The 27,200-nt window shown below is 42.8% G+C and overlaps 3 protein-coding genes across 3 annotated transcripts in view; 2 read left to right on the top strand and 1 right to left on the bottom strand.

The window, feature by feature from the left end:
- The first annotated feature begins 1,642 nt into the window (after positions 1-1,642).
- On the top strand, positions 1,643-21,335 carry LOC146506093 (uncharacterized). Its single transcript, XM_085179935.1, has 6 exons — positions 1,643-1,847; positions 6,080-6,162; positions 8,052-8,166; positions 8,875-8,919; positions 13,278-13,365; positions 14,619-21,335. The coding sequence occupies exons 2-6, from the start codon at positions 6,084-6,086 to the stop codon at positions 21,321-21,323; spliced, it is 7,032 nt and encodes a 2,343-aa protein (XP_085036061.1). The 5' UTR covers positions 1,643-1,847; positions 6,080-6,083; the 3' UTR covers positions 21,324-21,335.
- LOC146506088 (actin filament-associated protein 1-like 2) overlaps positions 17,861-27,200 on the bottom strand; it is a 67,020-nt gene continuing 57,680 nt past the window's right edge. The window contains exon 17 of the transcript XR_014877175.1: positions 17,861-25,830. The gene's annotated coding sequence lies outside the window, so the exon portion shown is untranslated. The remainder of the gene's footprint in view (positions 25,831-27,200) is intronic.
- srp19 (signal recognition particle 19) lies at positions 22,123-26,650 on the top strand. The gene is made up of 5 exons (XM_085180065.1): positions 22,123-22,262; positions 25,274-25,349; positions 25,956-26,027; positions 26,118-26,226; positions 26,309-26,650. The coding sequence occupies exons 1-5, from the start codon at positions 22,225-22,227 to the stop codon at positions 26,437-26,439; spliced, it is 426 nt and encodes a 141-aa protein (XP_085036191.1). The 5' UTR covers positions 22,123-22,224; the 3' UTR covers positions 26,440-26,650.

The raw sequence follows: 27,200 nt of genomic DNA, 5'->3' as shown, positions 1-27,200 counted from the left end.
TATTACTACACTATCACTACTGCTAATGAGGAGGTTCAAAGGAAAGTTGAAATTGTTATCCTCATGAAATCAACCGGTCAGAATGCAAAATAAAACAGCCATCAATCTGTTGCAGTATATCAGAGTTATATAGCGTAACTTAAAGGGAGACATAAGCTGTGTCCCAAAACGTAGGCTGCTTCCTCCTGAGGCCGCATTTGTAGGCCGATTACGGCACAGCGGCGCAACGAAGGCTGTCCCAATTCGTAGACTCCTCTACTCCAAATGCGTCCTCCTTTTCCCCAGATTTGAAGGATGGGTCGGGTGTGTCCTTCGTGGCCCTGAAGAAGCTTCTGGGATGAGAGGTGAAACGTCTTCAAGCAACTTAAAGAAGTCCAGGCGCTTTTCTTTCCAAGCTCCTTAGACTACGATGACCTGGAGGACTGAGGACATTCACAGACATACTCTTATTACTCTTTCTAGGTCACAAAATAAACTCACGCCTGCAGGCGATTGAGCTGCTGACATTTAAGACCAGCATTCACCGCCAAATGATCTGCCACGCTCAGTCACTGCTGGCCATCACAATTCTTGTTAAAGTTTAGAGTTTGTCGTTGTAAACATCTCAGCTTTTGTTCTCCTCCATAGCCTCCTGACTTTCACACACCACCATTGCTTATCTCTCCATAAGTCTAGTTTCTCTCAAAAATCCTAGTAATTACATTTACCTGGAGAACAGGAGCTTTATGTTTTTCTTCTAGGCTCTGTGCATCATTAGTTCATCGCTCACATTCAGTTATCTTTGTGAAAATGGTGTAAATAAAGTCTTGTAGTCACGCTCTCCACAGTCTCTGTGTGCGCTCCACTTTTGAGTCTTTTACCGGGTTTGGCCGTGACAATTTCATTTACTCGATGACAGAAATGACAGAACGCTGTTCAAGATGAAAGGAGAAGGTCGCTGTTAATATCTTTACTTTTACAGTTAAGTAATTAAATAGTGAAGATGTTTACTAATTGTGCCCATTTAAGCTTAACTTTTATTTTTATTATATTGGACATAAAAACACAAACATTAGAAATAATGTTTGCTCTGTTCTGCTTTCAGTTCATTCCTGGAATCAACTAAGTTTCATTTTTAGAGTTTAACAGAAAGTCCTCACCCCGCTTTCCTGGAAGCCACCTCCTTTCTCATTTTATCACTAGCTTTCACTTTCTGTGTGCATGCACTATAAACTTCACTTCATGTCTGATGTAAAAGTGCGTGATTAGGTAGAAGAACAATTGTGGATCCATGACCTTCTTGGGGACGCTCCCATAGGAAGCTTCTTGCATGAAACATCTTCAAGGAAACTTAAAGAAGTCCAGACACTTTTCTTTCCAAGCTCCTACGATGACCTGGATGAAAACCTTCACAGACACAAAGCACCACAACATTACAGGTTATAGTAATCCATACGTAAATGAGATGTTTGTGAATATTATAAAACATCAAAGGAGGCTGAGCGTCAACATCTTTTATATTGTAATTAGGAGCAGAAATACCTTTCACACTGTCATTACATTGGTATTAAAATAATTGTAAATTATTTTACTTAAATTTTTATATTGATAAATATTTATGTCTTTTTTGAATATTGTTTATTTTCCAGTATAGGTTGAGGTTTGTGTGTCTGCCTAAACTCATCTCTGGCTTCTCAAATTACAGTCCCAGCCCAAAGGGGCAGGTCTGCTCTGCATGATATTAAAGAGAACTGAGAGGAAATAACTCACAGAAACCTGTGACGATGTGGGAGAGTGCTACCATCTCACGCATGAACTCACACTCCAGCTGAACTCTATCATCTGAAGACCAGGATTACATTTTACAGGTGAGTCAAGCTAAAGAAAAGAAATAATTATGAACTTTATTATTTAAATTTCCAGCTGAATGATAAATGTTTTTATCATTTATATGATACATGGATTGTTATACAGCTTAAATGTGCAGGAAACAAAACTTTAGTTAACTTGGCAAAGGCTGCAGCCGACCAGAACATTGAATTGTAACTGTGTCAGATTTTTTGTCAGTGAATACAGAACTTCCACCAAAATAGCAAATATGAATATTGTTACGTTTGATGTTGAGGACTCACACGCAGGACTCCGAGGTTAGATGCACACAAGGGAATTTATTTAAGTTCGCTGGTTGTATATACAAAAGGGGACAGGGCTCCAGGGAAATCCAGGGGAGAAGCACTCGTTCCTCTTCAAACAATCCACGCACAGAACCAGTGTCTCTCGGTCCGACACTCACTCCACGTGAAACAGGGAAACAGTCCAGGGAGTCTGTACACAGAGAAACGCATAATAATACAAAAGCACTAAGACACAAAGAAAACTTGCTGATGGCTTGACTTCACTAACGTGAGTCACACACAACAATCCAGCGAAGAACAGCCGTCACTCCTTGGCTTAAACGCCAGCAGAACTAATGAGACCCAGATGTTTCTTCTTCTGAAGGTGTGGTAGAGAGACAGAGAGAGACAGAGAGAGAGAGCTGATCAGCGCCCTGCTGATCCTCCTGGCTGTGACAAATATATTAATATTAATCCACGCAGCCAAACAATGTTTGGCTTGATTATTGGCTGCAGAAAATCTTCTTATTTCATAAAAGTCCAACACCTACTGTACCAAAGTATTATTCTTTAACTGCAGTTGTGTATCAAAGTGACTCTTCATAAGTGTCCTGCTTTGGCTCTCGATGGAGGCCGTCACACTTTTCTCCTCTCTCTCCCTTATCTTCCCTGCTTGGCTTCTCATGTCCTTGTCTAGTCTCGTCTACTTTTATACTTTTACCCTGGAACACTCTCACAGTCTGTTTCTAAAACCTAAAAGAGGAATTCTGGATTTGATCAACTGGTCCCTGAATGCAATTGACACCCTTGTCTTAACGAGAAGTCTGGGCTCAGGTGAGCCTGAGTGTCCTGGAGGTACTTTCCCTGCCGGATACACGATGGATGGGTGGCGTAACTGGAGGATCCTGTGCCTGGCGTGGATTAATATTAATATATCTGTCACGGCCAGGAGGATCAGCAGGGTGCTGATCCTCCTGGCCGTGACATTAACAGGGATGGGAATAACAGCTGTTACTTTTCTCAGTAACTAGTAATCTGAATAGTTAATATTTCCATTGATACATCGCTGTTACTAACAAGAAAATGCTGCGTGGAGTCGTTACTGATTTTTAACACCCAGTGTAATGATGGGATTTCTGGCTCTTTTTAGAGAGCCGGCTCTTTCGGCTCCCAACCGGCTCTTCAGGTTGTTTTGTTGCTTTAATTAATTTATTATTAACAATAATATAAAATTATGCACAAAAGGAATTACTAATGTAAAAAACCCTGTGGTTTTATTTATATATGTTTATATATAAATATATACGGTGGCCCTTAGAGACAAAACACGTACAAACTCCAAAACACATTTCTAGCATTAACTGAACTTCCAAACAGAGCTACTAGATCACTTAAATTACAAAATTGAAAGCATGAAAGCATGTGTGTATTGTTTGGGTATTTATACACAGGCACTCATATATATTCAAATAATTTAAAAAAACGTTCATTTACCTGTTACTACCACACACCAAATCCAGTTGTTGGTACTTGCTGGCTTGTGTAGCCACTAGGTAACAAAAGCTCAACACTGCCCCCTAGCATCCTGGAGCACTTCTGTTGTGTTTTGTATGTGCTTTGTCTGTAGGGGCCACCGTAATAGGGGTGCAACGATACTCGTATCGATATCGAACCGTTCGATACAGTGCTTTCGGTTCGGTACGCATATGTATCGAACGATACAACATTTTTAATTTATTTTATCAACTTTCCTTCTGACGATGCTGTCTGTGTTGAGCGCTCAGTGGATCTGCGCTCGACAGTGCAGCCTAGGCGGAGTAGTCGAACACAGATTCACTGAGCGCAGGGCAAGCTAGAGACAGAAGCTAGGCTAGTTGCAACATGGCAAATTGAACCTCCTCCACCCTCATTCACATCTGGCGTTTGGAACTATTTTGGTTTTCATGTGACGTATGACCCTGAAGGTAAGCGTGTCATGGACAAAAGTAAAACAGTATGTTGGATGTGCCAGCAATGCTCAATTGGTGGGAACTAGTGTGTTAGCGCAGTTAGCTCGTTAATGTGTTGACGTCTTCCAGCCCCACTCTTGAGGCGATCCGCGGTAGCTCGTTAACGGAGATTTGCCGTGTTGTGACATTAATGTAATTTCAGATTAACGCTGACAGCACTAGTGGGAAGCCCAGAAGAAGCGTATAGTATAGCTTTTATTTTGGAAAGAGACATTTCTCCATAATAAACTCTCTTTTCCAAAGATGAGTGATTCCTCAATCAGATACAGGGCTCGCAAAATCGCTAGCCCGACGTCCTGGGGCTTTTTTCCAGTCGGGCTACCAAAATCTATCTCTGCCCTGCCCGTCGGCCTATCGTAGGAAGGAAAAATATATGTCAATGCTTTTGCATTCTTTCGGAAATGTAGCTGGGTAATTATGTCATTGGCATCGGCCACTGTCAATATGTGACATACTGAAATCGCGTTTGAATTTGCGCTTGTTTTTTGCTTTCACTTTGCAATCGCGTGAACTGTGTATAGAGAGCGACAGTACTGATTGGTGAGTGATGATAATTTGCGCACCAATTCCTCTGACATCGTCTTATCAATCGTTAGCTTACTATGCAAACATGACAAGTGAAATCTCCCGCAGCTTAAACATGTGAGAGGTTGATCGCGCAGAGAATCGCTGAGCGTTATGTTAGTGCGTGTGTAAAAGCAGCAGGATATATATTTTAGTTCTGCTGAGCCAAATAAGACAGGTCAGGGTGAAGAAGTGACAAAACGCAAAAGTTATGACAAATCAGACTATAAGGCAAAAAGAAAGTGCAGCTTTATGGTTTCATGGACAAAAGAATTTCTGTGGCTGCAATATGACGAGCTAAATAACCAGGGCTGCACATAAGTGGTCCGCAGGTGCGCATTCGCTGTCAAAATAAAAAACGTGCACAAGATAAGAAGTTGCAACGTGTGTTTGCGTACATAAGATTTTCTGGAGGAGGACAGACATTTGTTTAGAACTCTTAAAGATGTCAAAGAAGCTCCTTTAAGCAATTACTGTGATGTTCCTCCACCTCCAAAGAAATGTCAGGAGTCCGAACCACAAAAGAAGCGCGTATTCTCGGAAAAGTGGTTGCAGGAGGTGAGCTGGCTTCAAACAAATGATGAACGCACAGAGATGTGGTGCAGAATGTGCCGTGAAAATTTAATAAATGACAAATTAATAAAAAGGCATGAACATTTTTTTTGTATCGAAAAAATATCGAACCGTGACACCAAAGTGTCGAACCGAACCGAACCGTGAATTTTGTGTATCGTTGCACCCCTACACCGTAAATATACTTTTTTTTATTCACTCCACATAAAATGTAATAAATAAATCATATAATACAAAAAACAACTATTCACATTTCAACTTTTAACTGTTTACATTTTCAGCTTTTTCCTTTTAAACAAATTTAAAGTGAAACAACACAAAACACTGCAAATCACAACATAATTAAATATAAATTATAATATGAAAACTAAAAGAAGATGCACATTCTCTGTCATATGGACCTGCATGAATAAACTTTCTGAATCCTTTATCATCTGCAACTGAAAATAGTTGTGGATGATTACTATACCTTTCTAATGTGACGGTGTTGTCCCTGGCTCTCTCTCTCCCTCCCGCTCTGTTCCTGTGCTACTGAGTGTAACTACACAGGTGTGTGTGTGTGTGTGTATGTGTGACCAATGTGTGTGTGGTTTTTTTAAAAAATTTCATTGTAAGTGGGCTAAAACAGTTAATTAAAAGTAGTCTAACATAAATGTAATGTAATTTGATTACTTCAATAAACATGTAACTTGGATGATTCGATGCTGGTGTGACCACAGTGCACACGTCTGCTGTTGCTCACAGTGGTTTAAGGGACCGCTCAGGGAGTTTGTGTGTTCAGACACATGAAACATTAGAGGGAACATTGTGTCACAGTGTCATGTTAATCATATTTTGCAGGGCCATGGCAGGACAGAGGCAGGGCTGCTGGAGTTTGAAGCTCCTCGTCATCTTCGGCCTCCTCAGCCTCACTGAAGAGTTCGGTAAGAGACTTCCATTTTGAAAGGTGGTGTGGTGGTTAGCACTGTTGACTCACAGCAATAAGGTCCTGAGTTTGAATCCACATCCTGACCGGACCCAGCCCTGTGGAGTTTCCTTGTGGCTTCTCTGGGTACTTGAACTTCCTCCTTAGTCTGGTGTTAGCAGTAGACTGGGGACCTGTTCAGGGTGTCCCCTGCTCTATGACGGCTGGGATAGGCTCCAGCGACCCTCATAAGAATAAGCAGAAGAGAATGGATGGATAGATGTACATATTATTCCAGCTGACATCACTGGATGAGAATCCTAACATTCAGTTTCTCCTGAGAAAATCTTTGTTTTAATGGTAGCATTTTATTACACAGCCCCTAACTTAAGTTTAATTTCCATTACACTATAAGTTCTGTGCTGGAACATTTATAGGTTGTAACACCTCCAGACCTCGCAGATATCTTCACCTTACTGTGCTCCTTCCTGGCAACATAATTGTAAAACATTAAACTTTTTATAGATAAATTAATATTTACAATATTACTAAATATTTACTATGAGCTGCAAATGATTCACCTTTTTTAGAATTTTAAGTGAAAGAAGAAATAAAACTCTAGGAAAATACATCATTACAGATAAAAGTGTACCAAGCCAGGGCTCGAACTGGCAACCTTCCGATTGTAAGGCAAACTCCCAACTCTTGAGCCACGATCGCCACTTTTAAGGCTGATCCATCCATCCATCCATTTTCTTCCGCTTATCCGGGACCAGGTCGCGGGGGCAGCAGCCCAACCAGAGAAGCCCAGACCTCCCTCTCCCCAGCCACCTCCTCTAACTTGTCTGGAGGAACACCAAGGCATTCCCAGGCCAGCCGAGAGATATAATCTCTCCAGGATGTCCTGGGTCTGCCCCGGGGCCTCCTCCCGAGGCCCAGGAGGCATCCTTGTCAGATGCACAAACCACCTCAATTGGCTCCTTTCAATGTGGAGCAGCAGCGGCTCTACTCTGAACCCCTCCCGGATGGCCGAACTTCTCACCCTATCTCTAAGGGAGAGGCCAGCCACCCTTTGGAGGAAGCTCATTTCCGCCGCTTGTATCCGCGATCTCGTTCTTTCGGTCACTACCCACAGCTCGTGGCCATAGGTGAGGGTAGGGACGTAGATCGACCGGTGTTGTGCCAAAAAGTGATTGTCTGCCAAAAATTGATTTCCATTGTTTCTGTGTATTTTTTCTGTGTAATATCTTTACGTATGTTTGTAAATACACTTCGGTGAACAGGGTTTACAAAGGGGTTATATAGAGAATTAAAAAATATGTTTTTTGGGAGTTTTTAGGACTTCCTGATAATAATGAATTACAGTCGTCCAGCCTGGAAGTAATAAATGCATGAACTAGTTTTTCAGCGTCACTCTGAGACAGGATATTTCTAATTTTAGAGATGTTGCACAAATGGAAGAACGCAGTCTTACATATTTGTTTAATATGTGCGTTGAAGGACATGGTTTTATATTTTTATATTTCTGCCCTCTTTAGCAATGGTGTCAGACAGGGTGGGGCTTTATCTCCAATTTTATTTAATTTATATGTTGATGATTTGTCCATACAGCTGAGAGCCTGTAACACTGGGTGTACATTAGTTAAAACAGTGTTTTAACTAATGTACACCCAGTGTTACAGGGTAACATATCATCATCATATGTTTGCAGATGACCTGGTTGTTCTTAGTCCAAGTAGTGCTGGGTTACAGCAGCTTCTTAATATCTGTAGTGAATATGGTGTGCAATATGATATAAAGTACAAAGCTGTTAAAGTGCTGTCTTGATATGTAGAGCCAAGCAGGATAAACAGCTAAATGTTCCTGTGTTTAAACTGTCCCATTTAAACTGTGTTTCAATGTTTTCAGAGGTGAAAGAAGATGAGTGGGAGGAGCTCGGCTCTGACATCGCTGCACTGCATCGACTCCAAGGACTGTCTGAACATATGTTTGATGAAAGCTTTATGAACACCTCAACAACCAGGTATCTAAGACTGTGAACAGCTATTACTACATTACAGCTCCTGTGGGTATCATAGACATTGGTTATCAGAAGCACTGTGGGGCTCTTCCACTGTGACTGTCATAGAAGCATTTGAATAAACCTTCTCACATGTGGAAAAAACATTATTTAATATCAGGGGTCAAAGGTTACTGAAGACATGTTGGCTGTCTCTGAGTGGAGATGTTTTTCTGCTCCAACACAGACAAAGCAGCATGCACTGGCATGTGTTATATAAAATAACCACAGTCCAGTGTGTTCATGTAGGCCTCTTCACTCAGTAGGAAACTAATGGAGGAAATGTTTTTAGGAGACATGGGTGGCTGGAGATGTAATATAATGCAGTGCAGCAAAGTCTTTTCAAAAACACAGAGGTGGACACAGGAGTAAATGATAACAAGCAGAACTCTAGTGAAACCACAGAATGAGGGAGGACAAGCCAAAGGACAGGAGTTATAGTCAGACAGTAAACACACAGCAGGTAAGGAGGGCAGAGGGAACAGGTGGGAGCTAATCAGAAGACGAGACGAGGAAGCAGAACCAGATGAAGACCCAGTGACCATGACAGAAGAATGCATCTAAAGATTTCAGACTTCACTTTGAGATTTTACCACTTGTACAAAAATAAAACACACAGCAACTTTGTAAAAAGTAATCTATAACAAATAATGCAGAATGTGTTTCGTTTAGGGGAAACGACTACCACCAATCAAGATTTGGAAGATCTGTGAAAAGGTAAAGAAGCTTTCAGTCATTTACATTTTTTAAATAATGTTTAGCAGGTTTAACATCTGGATATTTTATGTCCTTTGCAAGTATTTGTAAAAGAATTTGGACAGTGCTAGTTAGTTATTAATGAGCCAAAAAGCCCGTTAGGATTTATCACAGCAGATCATCTGCCTATCTGCACTCCCTCCTTCACTACATCCATGGATCTTCTCTGAGGATTTCCTGTTTTCCTGCTGCCTGGCAGCTCCATCTTCACATCCTTAGTCCAGTGTATCCACCCTCCTCCTCTGCTCATCTCTAACCTTGTCTCCAGAGCTCAGCAGCAGCTGTCCCTCTGATGTACAATCAACTCTGTCCAACGTGGATTTAGTTTGTTTTATTTATTTATTTTAAAGATAGGGACCACAAACGGCACATAGCTTGTTTATTTTAAAGAAGTGAATAAACAACACGTTGCCACTGTCACATCCTGGTTCTTTTTTTAATAAATATTATTATTATTAAAATGGGTCAGCTGTATGAGAGTCTGATATCAGTGGGGAAGAAGGAGTTGTTGAGTCTGGATGTTCTGAACCTCCGCCCCGAGAGCAGAAGTGTGAACAGTGCATGTTGGGGGGGGTGTGGGGTCTTTGAGGATGGAGGCAGCTCTCCTCTGGACTCTACGATGGTAGATGCTCTGCAGAGAGGGCAGCGGGGTCCTGGTGATCTTCTCCATGGTTGTTATCAGTCTCTGCAGGGCCTGATTATTTAAGACCTTGCGGTCCATAGCAGTAGTGCTGCCGTACCATGCAGTGATGCAGCTGGTCAGGGTGCTCTCCACAGTGCAGCTGTAGAAGCTGCTGAGGATCTTGGCCGACATACCAAATTTCTTCAACCTCCTCAGGAAAATACAGCCGCTGCTGAGCCTTCTTGACTTCTCGTGTGGTGTTCAGTGTCCAGGTGAGGTCCTCAGAGATGTAGACGCCCAGGTACCTGAAGCTGCTGACCCTCTCCACTGCAAGCATAGCATAGCTCTGCCGCTGTTCCAGGTGACTCAGCACAGCATGGAGGGCTGTAGCGATGGCGTCTTCTGTGGATCTGTTTGCCAGGTTGTAACAGTCTTTGTGGAGGGCCTGGGTCTGAGGGAGGTGTAGGTTGGGGGATAGTGGACAGAGCGGATAGTGCAAAAAGAAATAAGAAATTTCTTTTTGTTATTTTGCATAGAAAAAACTATGCAAAATAACAAAAGAAATCACTACTAAGATAGAGAGCCAATGCAACAGTGTGCAATAAATGGATTACACGGCGGTCTTTTCCTGTTTCATATGTTAGGCTATGGTCTCTCTATTTTTGGTATTTCCACGCCGATGGAAAACCAAACAAAAACACGCTTTAAGAGGCTGTAATGTCTGTGTCTCAATTGCACGGCCCATGTCACCTGTATTTGTGGCCCGCATAATGACGTAAAAATTATTATTCAAAAAATGAGTTAATATGACGGCAATAGCAGAGTGTTACAGGCATCCCCCTAAAGCATGTAGCCTCATGGGCAGGGAGAGAAAGGAAAAGTACGAGCTGTCATCGAGCAGAAACGGGAGCTGGAAGCATGTAAATATAATAATAACCACTGCAGCTGTTAAGGTTCAAATATTGAGGAGGGGTAGAGGAGGTAATCAACTTCCATAATAACAACACTGGTCCGGCCGGGTGAAGTCAAACGATGATTTTAATGACATGCGTGGGAAGACCGCCACTGTACGCAGACAGCGCCGATCCCCGACTTACAGAGCATAGGCAGGTGTTTTATACCTTTCAGGGCTTAAATTTACTGCCGCCCTTAAACGTCACAGATACAGTTCATACATAGGTTTCAAAACCACAATGACTTAACACAGTTTAAAATAACATTGTCTCCGTCTCCACAGCAGATGCTTCCTGTCATCTGACTTTCACTTCCCGTCTGGAAAACCAGACCCACACCCTGCAAGAAACTGTTCCTCTTTTACAGAGACAATTTTAGAGTTACAAGCAAACATGATGAACCTCTCACCTATAAATGAGATAAAGTCTACTGTGTGTGCGTGTATATGTGGCTCGACCTCACCAGCTGAACCTTGTAACCTTTTCCACCAGACAGAAGGCCAGCACGTACACATTTCAGATTATAACAAGCATTCAAAAGCATCTAAGATTATAGATTCAACTCAGCAGTTTAGAGTGGTTATCACTGCACCTGTAATAAAGGCTAATTGGGTACCAATATGTTTAAACATCTGAATACAATATCAATACTGCAGATTGTATTATTAATGCAATGGTAATGATGATGATTATTAACAATAGCAGTAAAATAAGGTAATAATTAATTCCTCACACAGCCAAACAGAGAGCCTGACGAGCCCAGCTGTAAGTAAGCTATTAAGACTCGACTGTACACCGTGTTCGTGTTTTCCTCTGAAACAATAAGTTCTGTTGGAGCAGCCTTTCAACGCCTCTCTCTGTCTCTGCTAGCAAAGTGACCCAGACAACAAAGTAAAGCTAGTTTTCAGCTACGAGCCGACACAGAACCCACCGTATTAGCCAGAGGTCCCTTTTGTCACGGGCTGCGACGGCAGACCGTGGAGTAGCAGTGAAAGTAGCAGTGAAAGTAGGGCCCAAACGCGAGACTTTTAGTGAAGGACAGTGGATTTATTGACAGGGGGTGGAAAACACACAACTATATACAAAATCCAGGCACTGTGGTCCCGTGGCGATTCTCCCTGAATCCCACACAGTGCAGATGTCCGTGAAAGTGAAAAGTAGCGACTCCAAAAAACGCACTCCGCTCCAGATTCCTGGAAACACAAACACATTAAGGTTAGCAGGAAATCTATTATCTTGAAGGTTTATACAAACGTCCACGGCTGTACTGACGAGTTCTGATTTAAGGATCCAGCGTCGGCCTCAGCTCAGCTACAGTCTTAAATGCCGCTCCCTTGACGAGCGTAATCTGCTGCAGCTGGCAGAGGACGACGAGCGGCAGTGGTGGCTGTCTCTAGAGCAGAAACACTTCCGGGTTCGCAGTCTCCTCAGCAAACCAAAACCTCCGGAAGCTCACACGGAGAAACATGGAGAAAAAGGAGAGAAAACCAAAACACCACACGGAAAATATAAACATAAACATACACTAAAATACATGAGCCCTTGGTCCCTAGACCCAGGCCATGACACCTTTACTACGGTTCGGAGCCGCTGACCTGTTTTATATACGTGCAGAATAGTTTTCTATACGAGATCGCTGCAAAAAGTGCAGCCTTACCTAATGTCCACTTACTGTTACTCATTTAAATTAAGATTTAAACATCTAGTTGGTATTGGTATGGTGAGTAACCTTCATTAAATCACACAGCAATAGTACATTCATGTAGTTGTAAACAGCATGATAATATATTAAGTAATCCAAAGTATTCAGAATACGTTACTCTCATTGAGTAACGTAACGGAATACATTACAAAATACATTTTGGGGCATGTAATCTGTAATCTGTAATCTGTAATCTGTAGTGGAATACATACAAGTAACCTTCCAACACTGGTGATAGACGCCCTTCAGCTCAGCTCTAGTATCATTTTGAGGAACCCATGTAGAACCTTTGAACCTCTGACTGTTGTATAAGATCCAAGAAGCATGTTTTTAAAATATATTTTTGTCTTATCACAGGGCTATGAGGTCAATTCAATTTAATTCATATAGCGCCAAATCACAACAAAGGTCACCTCAAAGCGCTTTATATTGTACAGTAGATCGTACAATAATAAGTACAGAGAAAAACCCAACAATCATATGACCCCCTATGAGCAGCACTTTGGTGACAGTGGGAAGGAAAAACTCCCTTTTAACAGGAAGAAACCTCCAGCAGAACCAGGCTCAGGGAGGGGCGGGGCCATCTGCTGCGACCGGTTGGGGTGAGAGAAGGAAGACAGGATAAAGACATGCTGTGGAAGAGAGACAGAGATTAATAACAGATATGATTCAATGCAGAGAGGTCTGTTAATACATAGTGAGTGAAGAAGGGTGACTGGAAAGGAAAAACTCAATGCATCATGGGAATCCCCCGGCAGCCTACGTCTATTGCAGCATAACTAAGGGAGGATTCAGGGTCACCTGGTCCAGCCCTAACTATATGCTTTAGCAAAAAGGAAAGTTTGAAGCCTAATCTTAAAAGTAGAGATAGTGTCTGTCTCCTGAATCCAAACTGGAAGCTGGTTCCACAGAAGAGGGGCCTGAAAACTGAAGGCTCTCCCTCCCATTCTACTTTTAAATACTGTAGGAACAACAAGTATATTATGGTCGACAGTATCGAACGCTGCACTGAGGTTATACTAATATGTTAATTTTCCATCAGGCCGGACACTGAAGAAAACCCACTGACTTTGCTGGATGGATTTCAGGAATGTGAAAACGTCACAGCTTATGTCATTACGAAGGAGAAGGTCAGTAAACATGAGACAGAAAATGAACACACATTTTGATTTAAGAGATTAAACAGTGCTGAAAACACAGAGATTGTTTCTAATGATGAACTTCATTAGATCTAAACTAGAACTTGATTAGGCTGATAAAGATCAGCATTTCTTTCCACTGAGTATCTGCATCTTTTCTTCTTCTAAAATGGGACAAAATGTTAATTCAACATGAACACTACACAACAAAGAAAAAGACTTACAAACAGCATTAAATCAGCTCATAGTGGTTGCTGGGTTAGCTCGAGGACTTGTGCTTCATACCTGGTGGGGTTTGCATTTGGCACACTTACGTATTTGGATAAGACAGAATGAATAGTTTTGCATTAAAATGTCCCACCTCACTCCTCACACACAAACATCACAGATGTTAGTGTGCGGGTAGCTGCTGCACCTTTATCTCCTAACCTGAGCAAATGTATGACAGTAAATGTCTTTATCATCCGGGTGAGGAAATCACCAAAAAGCCGATTCTGTTTATGTGGACGTCGCGTTTTCAGTGGGAGAAACATTTTGTCATCATCCAAGTCGGATGACAGGAAAGCATTCCCTTACATCCACCCTGGAATGCTCAGTCACTATTTGGACATAAATCATCTGAATTTCAAGAGCTTTGCAGTTAGATTCACCTGATGTCAGGTGATGTCAGTCAGGGTTCATTTCAATCACATTATAATATTATGTGGAAGCCATATAAGAAACTCAGCACATGTATTACAATAAAAACACAAAACCTTTCGATAGCAGTCGTGTAAACATCAAAGCTTCATCAGGCTGTTGTAACAAATTTAACCAACTAACAAAAACTTAAACTAAGAATATTCCACCAATATTTTATGGTGAAACATCTTCAAGCAACTTAAAGAAGTCCAGGTGCTTTTTTTCCAAGTTATTTTTCCAAATTCACAAAATAATTTCAGTCAGTTCTTAGTTTAGTTTAAATTAACTATAACTAGCCTGGTGTGTGTGTGTGTTGTGTACATTTTCTTACAAACGTGGGTCACTTATGTTAACTGTTGGTGGTCTTCATTGATGAGACCATAACAGCTGATCAGGGCCAGCTCTCAGGCTCAAACTGCAGGTTTACATCAGCAAAGCAGATTCTTAACATTATAACCACAGATGCAAAAAATGCTCAGAAATCTCACCTTACAGAAATTAACTGAGACCAAAACTGTTATCCTGGAGCTCTCTCTCATTTCACTCTTTGCTTCATTTTTCAGGACTTTAACGCCTTCTTGGCACATATCGAGAAACAGAAGGTAGAAGACTGGCTGCTGGGTGCTTCAGAGATCTCCCACAGCTACAACCAAAAGCTTCTGATCATGACCGACACAGAGAAATCCACCAGTGACAGAGTCCAGCAGGAATACAGCATGGATCCTCATTACTCCGTGAAAGTCACCAAGGACTGCCTGTTAAACGACTCCTGTGTACCAGCAGCAGACGGCTACACTGTAGTCAAAATATTTGGAAGTGTTTCAGAAGATGGACAAACTGTGTCTGGACTTGATGGAGCTTCACTTGCAAAGCTGATGTTGAAACCATCTCTGGAAGCGGCTCCAGTTTTCTCTCTCGATGGAAACACAACCACACAGTTCCAACAGAACTTTATTCGGGTTTTTATGCTCCGCGGCCTCCAAACAGTCTTAGAAACCAACCAAAACAATCAGCAGATTTACCAGGTGATGGATCGACCTGACTCAGTTTACAGCTACAAAATCCCACAAAGACGAGCTGATCACAGCACACAGTATGACCACCAGCAGATCGTAATGATGGAAAATGACCCCGTGGTCAGAAGAGCTGCTGAATATTTGTATGAGAAACATCCAGCAGTTAGTTCTGTCTATGTTCTTGATGAAAACCAAAGACCCAAACTGATCCACGGTGAACCAGTGCCTCTGTCAGAGGACAGCAGACTGGTGCTGGTGGGTCATGGTAAAAGAGACAACGCAGGAGAAATGAGACTGTCGGGATACAGTTCTGGAGATGTGGCAAAAATCATCGAAAGGACAAACAGAGGCAGTGATAAAATCAAAACAACGAGTGTGGTGGCCTGTGAGGTCGGATCAGACCAACGATTCATGGAAACTCTGCTAAGGGACCTCCATGAAAATAGCATCAAGACAGAGCTTCATGTGAGGGACACTCTCGTCCAAGTCACACACACAGGAAAGAAAATCACTCAGGAAATCTCTCCAGAGGGGCTGCAATGGAGACATAAAGACAACAGCAAGAAAGTGGTGGTAATACTTGATAGCAACGGAGATGTAATAATGAGAAACGAGCCTGGAAGTAAAGGAGAGGCTGTTTTTACCAATGAAAGAAACTTTCTGGGTGGACCAGCAAAAAATTTTATAAGAGAAGACAGCTGGCCAGATGAACCAAAGAGGTTTGTTGACCCAGAGGTTTTTAACAAGATTGACCAAAATAAAGTTAACGAGATGAAATCTGCCATTGATGAACTCGAGGCTCTGTCTTGGGGAATCTTTCACTCAGATCAACCAGCACCAGAGAAAATCAGTGTCAACAAACCAGAAGAAATAAGAGATTATGTAATAGGGAAAAGAGAAGAGAAAAGTATTAGGTGGATAGATGATGAAGGTGAAAAAAAACAACTCCTCAATGAATGTTATGAGATGAAATCAGGAGAAGATATAAAAAAGATAATACATCATTATGCAAAGAATGGAGAAGAAAAGACTACATACCTGAAGATCAATGACTGGATATATGAAGTTGACCCTGAGACTCTGTACATGTATCTAGTTGGAAAAAAGCTTGACAACAATCAAATAGGAGACAATGATGTAATTGATGATATTAAGGACTCTATTAATGAACAGGTGGGCAAAGAAAGCTACCCAAAGATGCGAGACGAGATTTTTAGAAATGTAAACAATGAAAAAATGAATGATGACGAAAAACAACAACAAAAACAAAGATATGCTGAATATGTAGAAAATACTTTTCTTGGGGAGCACCCAGATGTTTTTAAAGGAAGTCTGACAGGTTACAAAAGACTGTCCAGTGAGGCCTGGTTCACCACGTATTTAACAGCATTGGTTATTTCGGAATCTGCAAGAAATTTCCGAACATTCCCTCTGACTCTTATGGCCTTGGATATGGTTAAAAGCGAGGACGATAATATCCGACAGAAAGGCCTTGATTTTTTCTTTGACGATCATCCAATGGCAAGAGGAGGCACTTGGATTGACCCGAGCAGACGAGGATTCACAGGCTCAGCAACACCTAAAGATTCCAGCAAATTAAGAAATGTTCAAAACCGTAAAACCAAGAAGAAGCTCATGGATGACTTTGTTAAACTTGTAAAACGAGAGGTTAACTTCTTTACAGAATGGAAGAAAACCGTTGGCAATGGTGAAAGTGATGTGGTGAAACGCATGGCTGTACTTTCAAAAACCTACAAAACAATGACGGATAATCCAGATAATTCAAATTACCTTGAAGATAAATACAAAGTATTCAAAACAAAGCTCAAACAAGATCACAGCGTCATAACACAACCTGAAGATGACAGACAACCTTCCACATCTGGAACACTGGGAGGATACGTTGATGACCCCGTCACAACGCGAGACCTGAATTCAGCCTCAGAATTAGAAAATACCTTCAAACATGAATCTTATTTCTCGAGAGCATCTGCATTGTCGGCTGAAGACGTCCATGCTGCACTACAGCACAAATATGGTGAAACTCTGGCAGGAATGCACCTTCAGGAGGGAACGGCCCGAACAGAAAACGGACAGTTTGTATGTAAGCTCGTGTCAGAGAGAGCTGGTGCTGAGCCCGAGGAGTTCACGGCTGATTTATCTCCACAGAGTCAACATTACAGTGAAAAGATGTTGGAGAACATTGAGACATCAGTGCATGAGATGGAGCAGCACAGTTCAGCATCCTCCCATCAGGTCAACAAGTATGTAGAGAGGACTGGAACTGCTGTTGGCGCTCTGGGTCTCATGCTGGGACTGAAAGGAGCTGCTCGTGCCTTTGAAGAGGGAAACATCAAAGATGGTGTGGTGGGGTCTTTGCAGACGGCTCATGGAGTGACGGCTATGACAACATCTGTTATTGCAAGCAAAGCTCTGACCTCAGAGTCAAGAATCGCAAAAGCTGCAACAACGATCATGAGGAGCCCTGCAATAAAGGCCACTATGACAGTTATACCAGTAGTGGGAATTGGATTTGGGATCTACAGTGTGACAGAAGATTTTAAAAGAGGAGATGCTCTGGGATACATTGATGCTGCGTTAGATATTACCATGATTGCATTAGATGTTGTTGAGCTTGTTCAGCCTGAACTGGCACCTTTCATCGCACCTATAAATCTGGCTCTATCAGTAGTGCGGATGGTCATTGATGATGTTTATATGGGCATCCAGAATGAACTGAACAGCCTGCCAGCGGACGCTGGAGTTTTAGACAAAATAGTTGCTGTTCATGTTGGCTTTGGAAAAGGGATTGAGCACTTTGCTATTCATGTGGCTAGTTTTTTTTATGACTGGCGTTATGATAAAATTGAGGAGGGACGAAGACTTGTTGCAGAGATCTCAGATTATCACCAATATTATAAAGTCACAAAGCAACAGGATGGAACGACAGCCATTGATTTTACTGCTGGCGCCTCCTCCTGGAATGGAGGAGGTATTAACTTCTGCCTCGCTGATGAGGGTCAGTCTGAGCTCTGCATGGACTATTTTGTTTCTCGTGATGAGAGTCCAAGAAGACAATGCTGGAGCATTAACACAGATGGAAGCAAAGATATAATTCTTGGTCTGGGAGAGTCACATGAATTAGAGCACACGACATATGAAAAAAAAGTATTCATGTTCATACCAGCTGGATCTGTGACAGTGGTTTCAGGTAATGAAACCCTTTCCTATTCAAGGTACGGGACATACAGTGGAAACAGAGACTCTAATCGATTTTTTGCAGTTCAGAAATCACAGGACGAATATATGATTGAAGTCATGTTGAGTTACTATTACAGACTTCATGGGGAACCAGGGGATGACACATTCTTCCTCGGTCCACAGAGAAGTTATGTTGAAGGCTCAGGAGGAAAAGACACTTTCATCATTCCTGAGAATGGAGGGAAAACGATCATTAACAACTACGATCCCTCCAGAGCACGAGACACTCTGCTTTTCAGTGTCAACTACAGCCACATTTCTGTGTCTAAGTCAGGAAACGATGTTGTGCTGATGTATGAGGGCAGTCATACTGTAGGAATACAAAACTGGTTTTCAGGAGAAGATTATCGTCACATGAACATGATGTCAGGAGACGGAGTCTTATTTGAGATTTCCTCCACGGTGGTTTCTTCAGTTCAGCTGGTGGCCAGAGGAATTAACAAGATGTTTGAGAAACACGGTGCAGTTGTTGATGCATCACAGCCACTTTTACGCACAGTTACAAACATCTTTGGGTCTCAGTATGATGATGAAGTCATTGGAAATGGAGAAAGGAACCTGATAGATGGAGGAGGAGGGCGAGATCGTCTGATTGGTGCTGAAGGAGAAGACATTTACATGGTGAAAGGCAGAAAATGTTCCTCTGTGCTCATTGAAAATTACTCCAGAGACGAGAAAACTGACCTGGCCATCATGGAAGCAAATCTTCATACGTTTGGAGTCAGAGTAGAAGGTGATGATGTTCATCTGGAGGCTCAACATGACAGCACAGTGTTTGATGTTACTGTAGTGAACTGGTTCAGATCATCAGCACACAGACACTTACTGTTCATCACAAAGGATCTGATCACCTTCACAGTGTCAGATAACAAGGCTGACTGCCTGCAGAGGAACATCTTCACCACATGTATAAAGAGCCTCAGCATTGACTACAGCAGCTCCCTGTCTCCTCTGGAGGTGGACCTTGAGAAGGATGAGGCTTTGGACAGCGTGACAGAGGTCCGCGGGTCAAACTATAACGATGTCATCAAAGGAAACAAAGAACACAACGTTCTCGTCCCTGGATTAGGAGATGATTTCATTGAGGGGAGAGGAGGAGAGGACTGGTACGTTATCACAGCAGGACAAGGAGTGAAAACCATCAACAATCTATCACCAGATCTAACCTTGGACCTGCTCTTCCTTAAAGAACAATATCAGCATATAACATGTACATGTGAAGGTCAGAGCATCATCGTTCAGGTGGAGGGCAGAAGAACTGTTATTTTACAGAACTGGTTTAAGTCAAAGAATTATCAGCACCTGCAGATCAAGACCAGTGATGGAGTAACAGCTGGACTGAAGCCCGACATCAGCAGCTGTGGACGGGATTTAATGCTGCCTTTAACCATCGACTACAGAAACCAGAGTCCTGAACGTCTTCCAGTAAACTATGACAATCTATGCCCTTATTTTTATAGAAAGAAAATGTACTCTCGTCTTGCAAGGTTTCATTTTAGTAGAAGAAACTGCAGGTACTGGCAGGTAATAAATGAACAACTTGTAAAGCTGAACCGAGTATTTTATCGAGAAATAATGCAGTTGTGTGTAGGAAGGAGATATCAAAGATGTTTGTCTTACTACTTCATGGGGAAAGTGTTGAAAATGAATGATGTTGAATCAGTGAAAGAAATGTACGGCTCCTCAGGATTTGACATCATGGTTGGAAACAGCAATGAGAATTTACTGGATCCACACACCGGGGGGGCACTGATGATACGAGGGGAAGGCAAAGACACTTACATAATCAAACATGTGGATGAATACATGGTCATCATTGATAACTTTGCAAAAGATCAGAAAACGGACACTGTGCTGGTAGATATGGATTTCCTTGATGGAAGTCGAGTCATACTGGACTCATCAGAGGATGTTTATGTTACAATCATGAAAAATGAGGAAAGATTTGAATTCATTCTCTGGAATTATGCTAAAGGTGAAAAACATCAGCATCTAGAATTTCAGAGCTCTGATGGCGTCCATTTCAAACTCAAGTCTCTAAATTCACCTGGAGACGACTCTTTCTATCAGGTAGAAGCTTTCAAAGTGACTCTCAGACAGTCTCAGGTGGACTGTCGTTTGGACCTCAGCGCTCAGAGAAATCTGTCAGAGGTTCACACAGTGCAAGGCTGCCCCTCCCAGTCTAATGTTATAATAGGCAACAACCGAGACAACGCTCTGATTGGTGGGTGGAAGGACGACGCCTTGGATGGAGGTGATGGAGATGACACGCTGGTAGGAGGAAATGGAGCTGACATCCTGATTGGTGGGAGAGGAGACGACACTCTTTATGGTGAAGATGGAAATGACACACTGATGGGAAACTCTGGCCAGGACGTCTTCCTTCCTGGACCAGGAGCTGATCTGGTGGACGGAGGTCCAGGCAGAGACTCGGTTCTCTATCGGGGTGATCATAAGACGGGTGAAGGGGTTTATGTTAACCTGCTGACGGGCCAAGGCCACTACGCTGACGCTGAGGGCGACGTGTTGAAGGATGTGGAAACTGTGATCGGCACCATCTATTCGGACATCTTAGTGTCTGGTTATGAAAGTTCTCTTCTCAAAGGCTCAGATGGTAACGACATCTTGGTGTCCACCGGTGGAGATTATCTGGTTGGAGGTGATGGAAATGACATTTACATGGTCACTTTCAGCAACGGCTCAGTCACCATAGACAACTGTGCAACAGACAACGCCATAGATGTTTTGTACCTGAGCTCAAACTCAAGTCCAGAGTTTGATTGCCAACAATTATCTGACCGAGTCCTGCTGACCTTCTTTGGATTGGAACAATCAACTATAAGAATTGCACTGCGAGGCTGGATTAGTGATGGTGATGAATGTGGTCATTTGCTGCTGGTGTTCAGGGAGGAAATAATGTCGGTGGACATGCTGCTGCAAGAGTGCCAGTATAGAAAGAAGGGTCTTCTCTTCCACTTGGCTTTTGCTTAACAAGTATCTAGAAAATTAATCAGAAAAGCACAAGAACAAAAAAGACAAGAACAAGATGAAACTCACATTGCTAGTTACTCTAAATGTTGAGCTAATCATGAGTATTCTTGCTTTCTAAACTCTAAATCTGTCACATTTATTAATCAACTGAAAACTAAAGGAAAGTTCCTGTAATCATAGATCCTGAATCTGTCTGGTTCAGTTACACAGAGTAACCGAGGAGTCAGGATCGTTCAGCTTCAAACATCTTTAAATTACACAAAGTCGACAAACTGTGGACAAACGTGCCAAATACCAAAGAAAAGAACTGCACTTGGTGTTGTTGGGATTTACCACCGTGGATAATTAGGCAGTTTGTGTGAATTTCACAGCTTGAACAAGCTAGTCGACTTCTTACCAAACATGTACCTGACATAACACTGATCGTCTTTTATTGCTTTTATTTACAGTAACGGCTGCAAATGTCTGAGCTTATTCAGAGGTGGAGAGTGTGAGCTGTTTTGTAATGTGGACTCAACTCCCCACACCATTAAAATTGATTTTTAATGCTATATATTTTTGTAATAGTTGAACAATAAACATTTACTGTCACTGATTTGTGCTGTATGGTGATGTTCAGTGTTACCATCTGGATTTTGAAGTTTATACAGCAACATTTATTCATGTCAAAACGGAACTGACAAACAAACAGTAGAGGGCAGCAACATCCCAGCGCTGTGTGTATTCTGCCTAAATACAGAAGACGAAGAAGAGAAGCGGCTGTTGTCAACAGTGTGGCCATATGGCTGCGTTATCCTTACGGTAGCCTGTGTGTATGTGAGGTGATACTACAAACATATTAGTGTCCATTACTGAGAGGCTCGGATCAGACGGTGCGTTTAGTCCCCGAGCAGCGACAGCCATGGCTCATCTCACCCAGAACCCCGCGGATAAAGAGCGGTAAGTCCAGGACCCTGGCTAAGCTACAGCTAACAGAGCTAGCTGGTTTCTCGTGCAGAGTCTTGTAGAGAGTTTTAAACATTTAAGGAAACAAATGCACCTACAAACGACACGTGCTTATTTTAAGATGTTGAAGCACACATGTGGATCCTGGGAGAGAGATCTTCAGTTCGGCTTACAGTCCCGCAGCTTTTAACTGAAGCTCCACGGAAAAAAGGTTGTTTTAAGGGGTTAAATGTTCACTTCAGAGCCGAACCTCGACGACGAAACGCCGGTGAAACGAGGACATTAGGAGAAGCTGACACTGAGTTTTTAAAGGACTTTTAGTGAAATGTCTTTCATGCCGATATTTAAATCGTATTTTGTACTGAGCTGTGTGTAAAGTCACGGGGAACAGAGGGAAAGTTAAATTGCGCATTTTCTACATGAAGTTTGGCCTGTGGTCCTCATCCTTAAGCATGACGTGTGATTAGAAGTTTAAGCTTGATGTTTACAGACCGCCTTATTTTTAAAGCTAAAGGGACTAAATGTGATCAGAGTCACATTAATGTGCAGAAGGTTTGCTGAACGTTCCGGTTCGGAGAGTTTGATCAGATCTGTGGAGCTCAGAGCTCCTCTTTGTGGAGCTTACAGGATGTTTCCCTCCTCAGTCAGAGGAGCTGGTATCACAGGGATCTGAGTGAAGAGCGGAGAAACCAAACTGGAAGACAAAGGTCTCATTTCTTTGTTTTGTTTACAAGCAGACAGACGTTCTTGTAACTTTTAAAGTGCTCTTGAGCAACAGTTCTCCAGAAGGCCTCCATTGTCTTCTCTCATTTTTAGCCCAGTCCTTGTTCCTGACTGTTTTTATAGTGTTTGTTTGTTATCTTTGTTTTGATGAAGCCTCTGAACTCTGACCTACGAATCACTGAAACATTAAAAACAGCTCCCAACTGAAGGCATGGACCCGCGCCGTGCCGACACACAGCAGACCGTTTCTTTAGTTGAGTCTGTGAAAAATGCCAAAAACATCACATTTTGACATAAAACAGTATTTTTGATCCAACACGCTGATTCCCAAAGAGCTGATAATGTGGCATATCTCAGCGTGGTGTGGAGCGTTTATTTAGAAGTCTAAAGAAAAACTGTACAGAAGAAGTGTGAGGCCTAAAAACTCTACAGTGGATCAACAGGATCTGAAAGACCTGACACAGGAGCTGAGAGATGATCTGGATGAGCTGATCGTCTAATGTTCACTGAAGCTTCATCAGAAATGTCTCAGTGGAGGACGGCTTGTAGGAAGACCTTCTTAATGAAGGGATACGGGAGGAAAGGCGGAGCCCTGAAGACCAGAGGAACAGGTCTGATTTAGAGATGGATCCACATCAGTGTGTACGAGGAGGTCCCACACTGAGAGTCTGCAGGTGGAGACTCTGTCGTGGTTTCAGCTGCAGGTGGAGTCTGATCCTCCATGCAGGAACATCTGATCTTAGCAGCTTCATGTTTCAGCACGACGATGATCCCAACACACGTCAGTGAAGCACACAGGTGTCGTGTCCAAATTCATGGGCTGCTTCCTCCTGAGGCCGCATTTGTAGACCGATTACGTCACAGCGACGCGCCGAAGGCTGTCCAAATTCGTAGACTCCTCCGAATGCAGCCGACAAATGCGTCCTCCTTTTCCCCGAATTTGAAGGATGGGTCGGGTGTGACCTTCGTGGCCCACCATATCCCAGAATTCATAGCGCGGCCCAGCCAAGCTCCAGTTTCCAACAATGGCGGCCGCTACTAAGTTTTAAAATGACTCTTACTAATCTTTCTGGGTCACAAAATAAACTTTTAACATATTTTCAGGTGAGAAAGTAGCTGTGTAAACATCAAATATCTGCTCGTTTATCAAGATATCGCATATTTGCAAAAGTGTGCCGACGTTTTCAGAGACGTCTGTTACCCACCAGCTCGATAGCTCGCCGGGAGCTCGAGGGTTACTGAAGCCGCCGAGAACGGCACAACTCCCGGCACATCATGTTCAGATCACCGCGGATCATCGCTACTCAGGTTAAACGTAATATATAAGTCACTTAGACAACCTAAAAATGTTATTGTTGGGCTTTTTTCAGTGTTTTGTTTGTTCGTGAGTAAATCGGTTTGGCTGAAATTAAAGTTATTAGATTAGATAAAATAAAACTTTATTAATCCCCCGGGTGGTTTTCACACAGCTGAATAAACGTTAAACAGAAAACTGATTAAACAGAAGTGTGAGACGGTCGAGAATTTACGCCAGTGTCCTGTTATATTTTAGACAGCAAGGAGCAGACGGCGAGTTTATTAAACTCCACGAGACAGCGGTGACGCTGATCAGAAGGCTAGACCGTCCAATTTCACAGCCGTTTACTTCCGGCCTACCCGACCTTCTGAGGACCCGGCCCACGTAGACCGCGAAGGCCGGGTCCTCAGGAGGATGCAGCCCATGAATTTGGACACGACAAGGAGAACGCCATCAGAGCCGGACCTCAGCATGACTGAAGCAGAGTGCGACAACACAACATGAGCGTCCTTCAGGAAGCCCGGAGAACTGAAGATCCTCAGAGACGGAGAGCAGCTCAGAGCTCACGGAGAGCTGAAGGATGAAGCTGCTCGCGCCACAGATTCACCTCCAGGCTGCTTGTTTTTGCCCTGTTTGCTGCATTTGCATTTATATTTACTCTCTATTCAAATTTTCCTACAAAATATAAAGAACTGAGGAGTGGCTGAAGACTGTTGCACAGCTCTGTATGCACACACACACACAGAGGCACACACGGAGCAGAAACGATGGCGTTTGTGCAGCAGGCGATTCAGTGACATCAGTGTTTGTTTTAATGTGACTCAGAAATGCAAAATATTCACATCTGAGCAGCGAAACCAGAGAAGTTTCTTAAAAAGACAAAGATTTAGTTCTCTTTGAGTCTTTGCTGAGTTCTTACTTAGCGCGCTCGGCTTCATGCATGAGGACGGCTGTGGTCACTGAGTCGCTGCGTCGTCTGTTTCAGGTTCGTCTGCCTCTATCCCATCTACATCAACAGTAAGAAGACGCTGGCTGAAGGACGAAGGATCTCCGTGGAGAAGGTGACGCTTTAACGTTCATGTGTTTGATGACTACGCGCGCTCGCAGCCTGTGTGACGTGTTTTTGTAGATGAAAACGGCATAAAGATCATTAGAGCTCGTGCTGAAAGATTCGTTTTTTTAAATGAGTAAAAATCATGACGCACAAGTGTTTGCAGCATAACATGGAAACAGCCTCTGATGAGCCTGAATGATCGTGTTTGATGTTACCGCTGAAAGCTGAGCTGTGAACTTAACTCATCTTCTTTTAAAGGATTTTACAGTCGACTGAAACACGAGATAAGTGTGAAGAAACTCTGAAACAAAAAGTTTCACTGTGAAAAGGTTGATTCTGTCCATGAGCAGTGGGCTGGAGGTCGGCTTATCATTAATAATATGCAAATTCTCGTGACCATTGATCAAAGATCAGGGTCATTGATCAGCAGCTGTTAATCATCATGAAACGTTTCTGCCACTGAAAACATCCAGATGAACAGAATCAACCTTTTGGGATTTCTTTACCTGGATGACTGATCGGGCATCAGGACATCTGCTGCTCGCTCAAATGTACTGAAGTAAAATAAACAGGAAGTGGCGTGCTGAGTGTGAACGTGCTGCTGTGTCTGCAGGCGGTGGAGAATCCGTCCTGCACTGAGATCAGAGACGTGCTGGCGGCTGCAGGGATGAACGTCTACATGGAGGTAACACACACACACACACACACACACACACACACACACACACACACACTGTAAAACGCAGCGTGGTCGGACTCTGTGTGTCTCTTCCAGAACAAAATCCACCCCCGGGAGTGGAACAGGGACGGCCAGTTCAAAGGTCGGGTCAGAGTTCAGATTAAGCAGGCGGACGGCAGCCCGTGTCAGGAGAAGTTCAGCTCACGTGAGTGCTTTTATTTTGAAAGGACACTGCTGCACGTAGACGACATTAGGCGGTAAAGGTGTGCCGTTTGTGGTGATCGCAGGTAAAGACGTGATGATCTACGTCGCAGAGATGATCCCCAAACTCAAGACTCGGACCCAGAAGAGCGGAGGAGGCGACACCAGCTCTCAGCAGGGGGAGGGAGGGAAGAAGAGCAAGAAGAAGAAGAAATAGACACAAAATGATTTTGGTTTGTCTTTAAATGTGTTTTTGTTGCTTATTGATTTGATTGGATGAGAATCGGACGGAGGCAGGTTTTTGTTTCTTATTCTGCTTCCAAAATGAAAACCTGAATGTTTTTCACGTTCTCATGTGTTCATTTATGTTTGAGCTGAGGGCTCCGTTCACCTCACAGCTTCACACAATAAACGTTTCATTTTCTCTCCTTTTTTGTTGCCTCCGTGTGTCGACCTCAGAACGAATCCAACAGTGACGTCAGCATCGGCGCGTTCTGAACCCAACTTCTTTTTCCCCACAGGTTTGACCAATGACTGTAGAAAACATGGACGACCCAATAGCTCCCAAAAAATGAAGCCCAGACGTCTCTATCGCCCCCTGGTGTCTGACTGCAGTATAGGTCATAAACCCGCCTCCATGTTAGCAGATAAAGATGCTTTCTTTCATCATCAGTGTTCAGTGGGCTCTTTTCTCACAGGGTGGATTAGTTTTGACTGTCTTAGCACTTTCTCAGTCTCTGCAGCTCACAGCGGGTAAAATAAGTCTTGAACACGTTACTGGTTTTCTAAATATGTTTGTAAAAGTGATGTTGCAATGAAATTCTCTTTCTGTAACCACTCATTCGGTCGACACATGCAAAGAAACCAAAGCAGAGAGAAGTTATGTGTAATAATGAGAAATGACACAGGAGAAGAGTTGAACACATGAGGAGGACGGAGGTCGTGACCCCAGCTTTGATTAACATCAGCTGGTTCAGT

The sequence above is a fragment of the Neolamprologus multifasciatus genome, chromosome 12, assembly GCF_963576455.1.
Source record: "Neolamprologus multifasciatus chromosome 12, fNeoMul1.2, whole genome shotgun sequence".
NCBI lineage: Eukaryota > Metazoa > Chordata > Actinopteri > Cichliformes > Cichlidae > Neolamprologus > Neolamprologus multifasciatus.
Note: the sequence above shows the minus strand (reverse complement) of the source record. Positions and strands in the feature narration are given on the sequence as shown.

Excerpts from the sequence above, each read along its gene's own strand:
- srp19 (XM_085180065.1), top strand. The coding sequence starts at position 22,225 with ATGGCTCATCTCACCCAGAACCCCGCGGATAAAGAGCG. Across the intron at positions 22,263-25,273 it reads AACCCCGCGGATAAAGAGCG|GTTCGTCTGCCTCTATCCCA; the intron begins GTAAGTCCAGGA and ends CGTCTGTTTCAG. Across the intron at positions 25,350-25,955 it reads GAAGGATCTCCGTGGAGAAG|GCGGTGGAGAATCCGTCCTG; the intron begins GTGACGCTTTAA and ends CTGTGTCTGCAG.
- LOC146506093 (XM_085179935.1), top strand. The coding sequence starts at position 6,084 with ATGGCAGGACAGAGGCAGGGCTGCTGGAGTTTGAAGCTCCTCGTCATC. Across the intron at positions 6,163-8,051 it reads CAGCCTCACTGAAGAGTTCG|AGGTGAAAGAAGATGAGTGG; the intron begins GTAAGAGACTTC and ends CAATGTTTTCAG. Across the intron at positions 8,920-13,277 it reads TTTGGAAGATCTGTGAAAAG|GCCGGACACTGAAGAAAACC; the intron begins GTAAAGAAGCTT and ends ATTTTCCATCAG.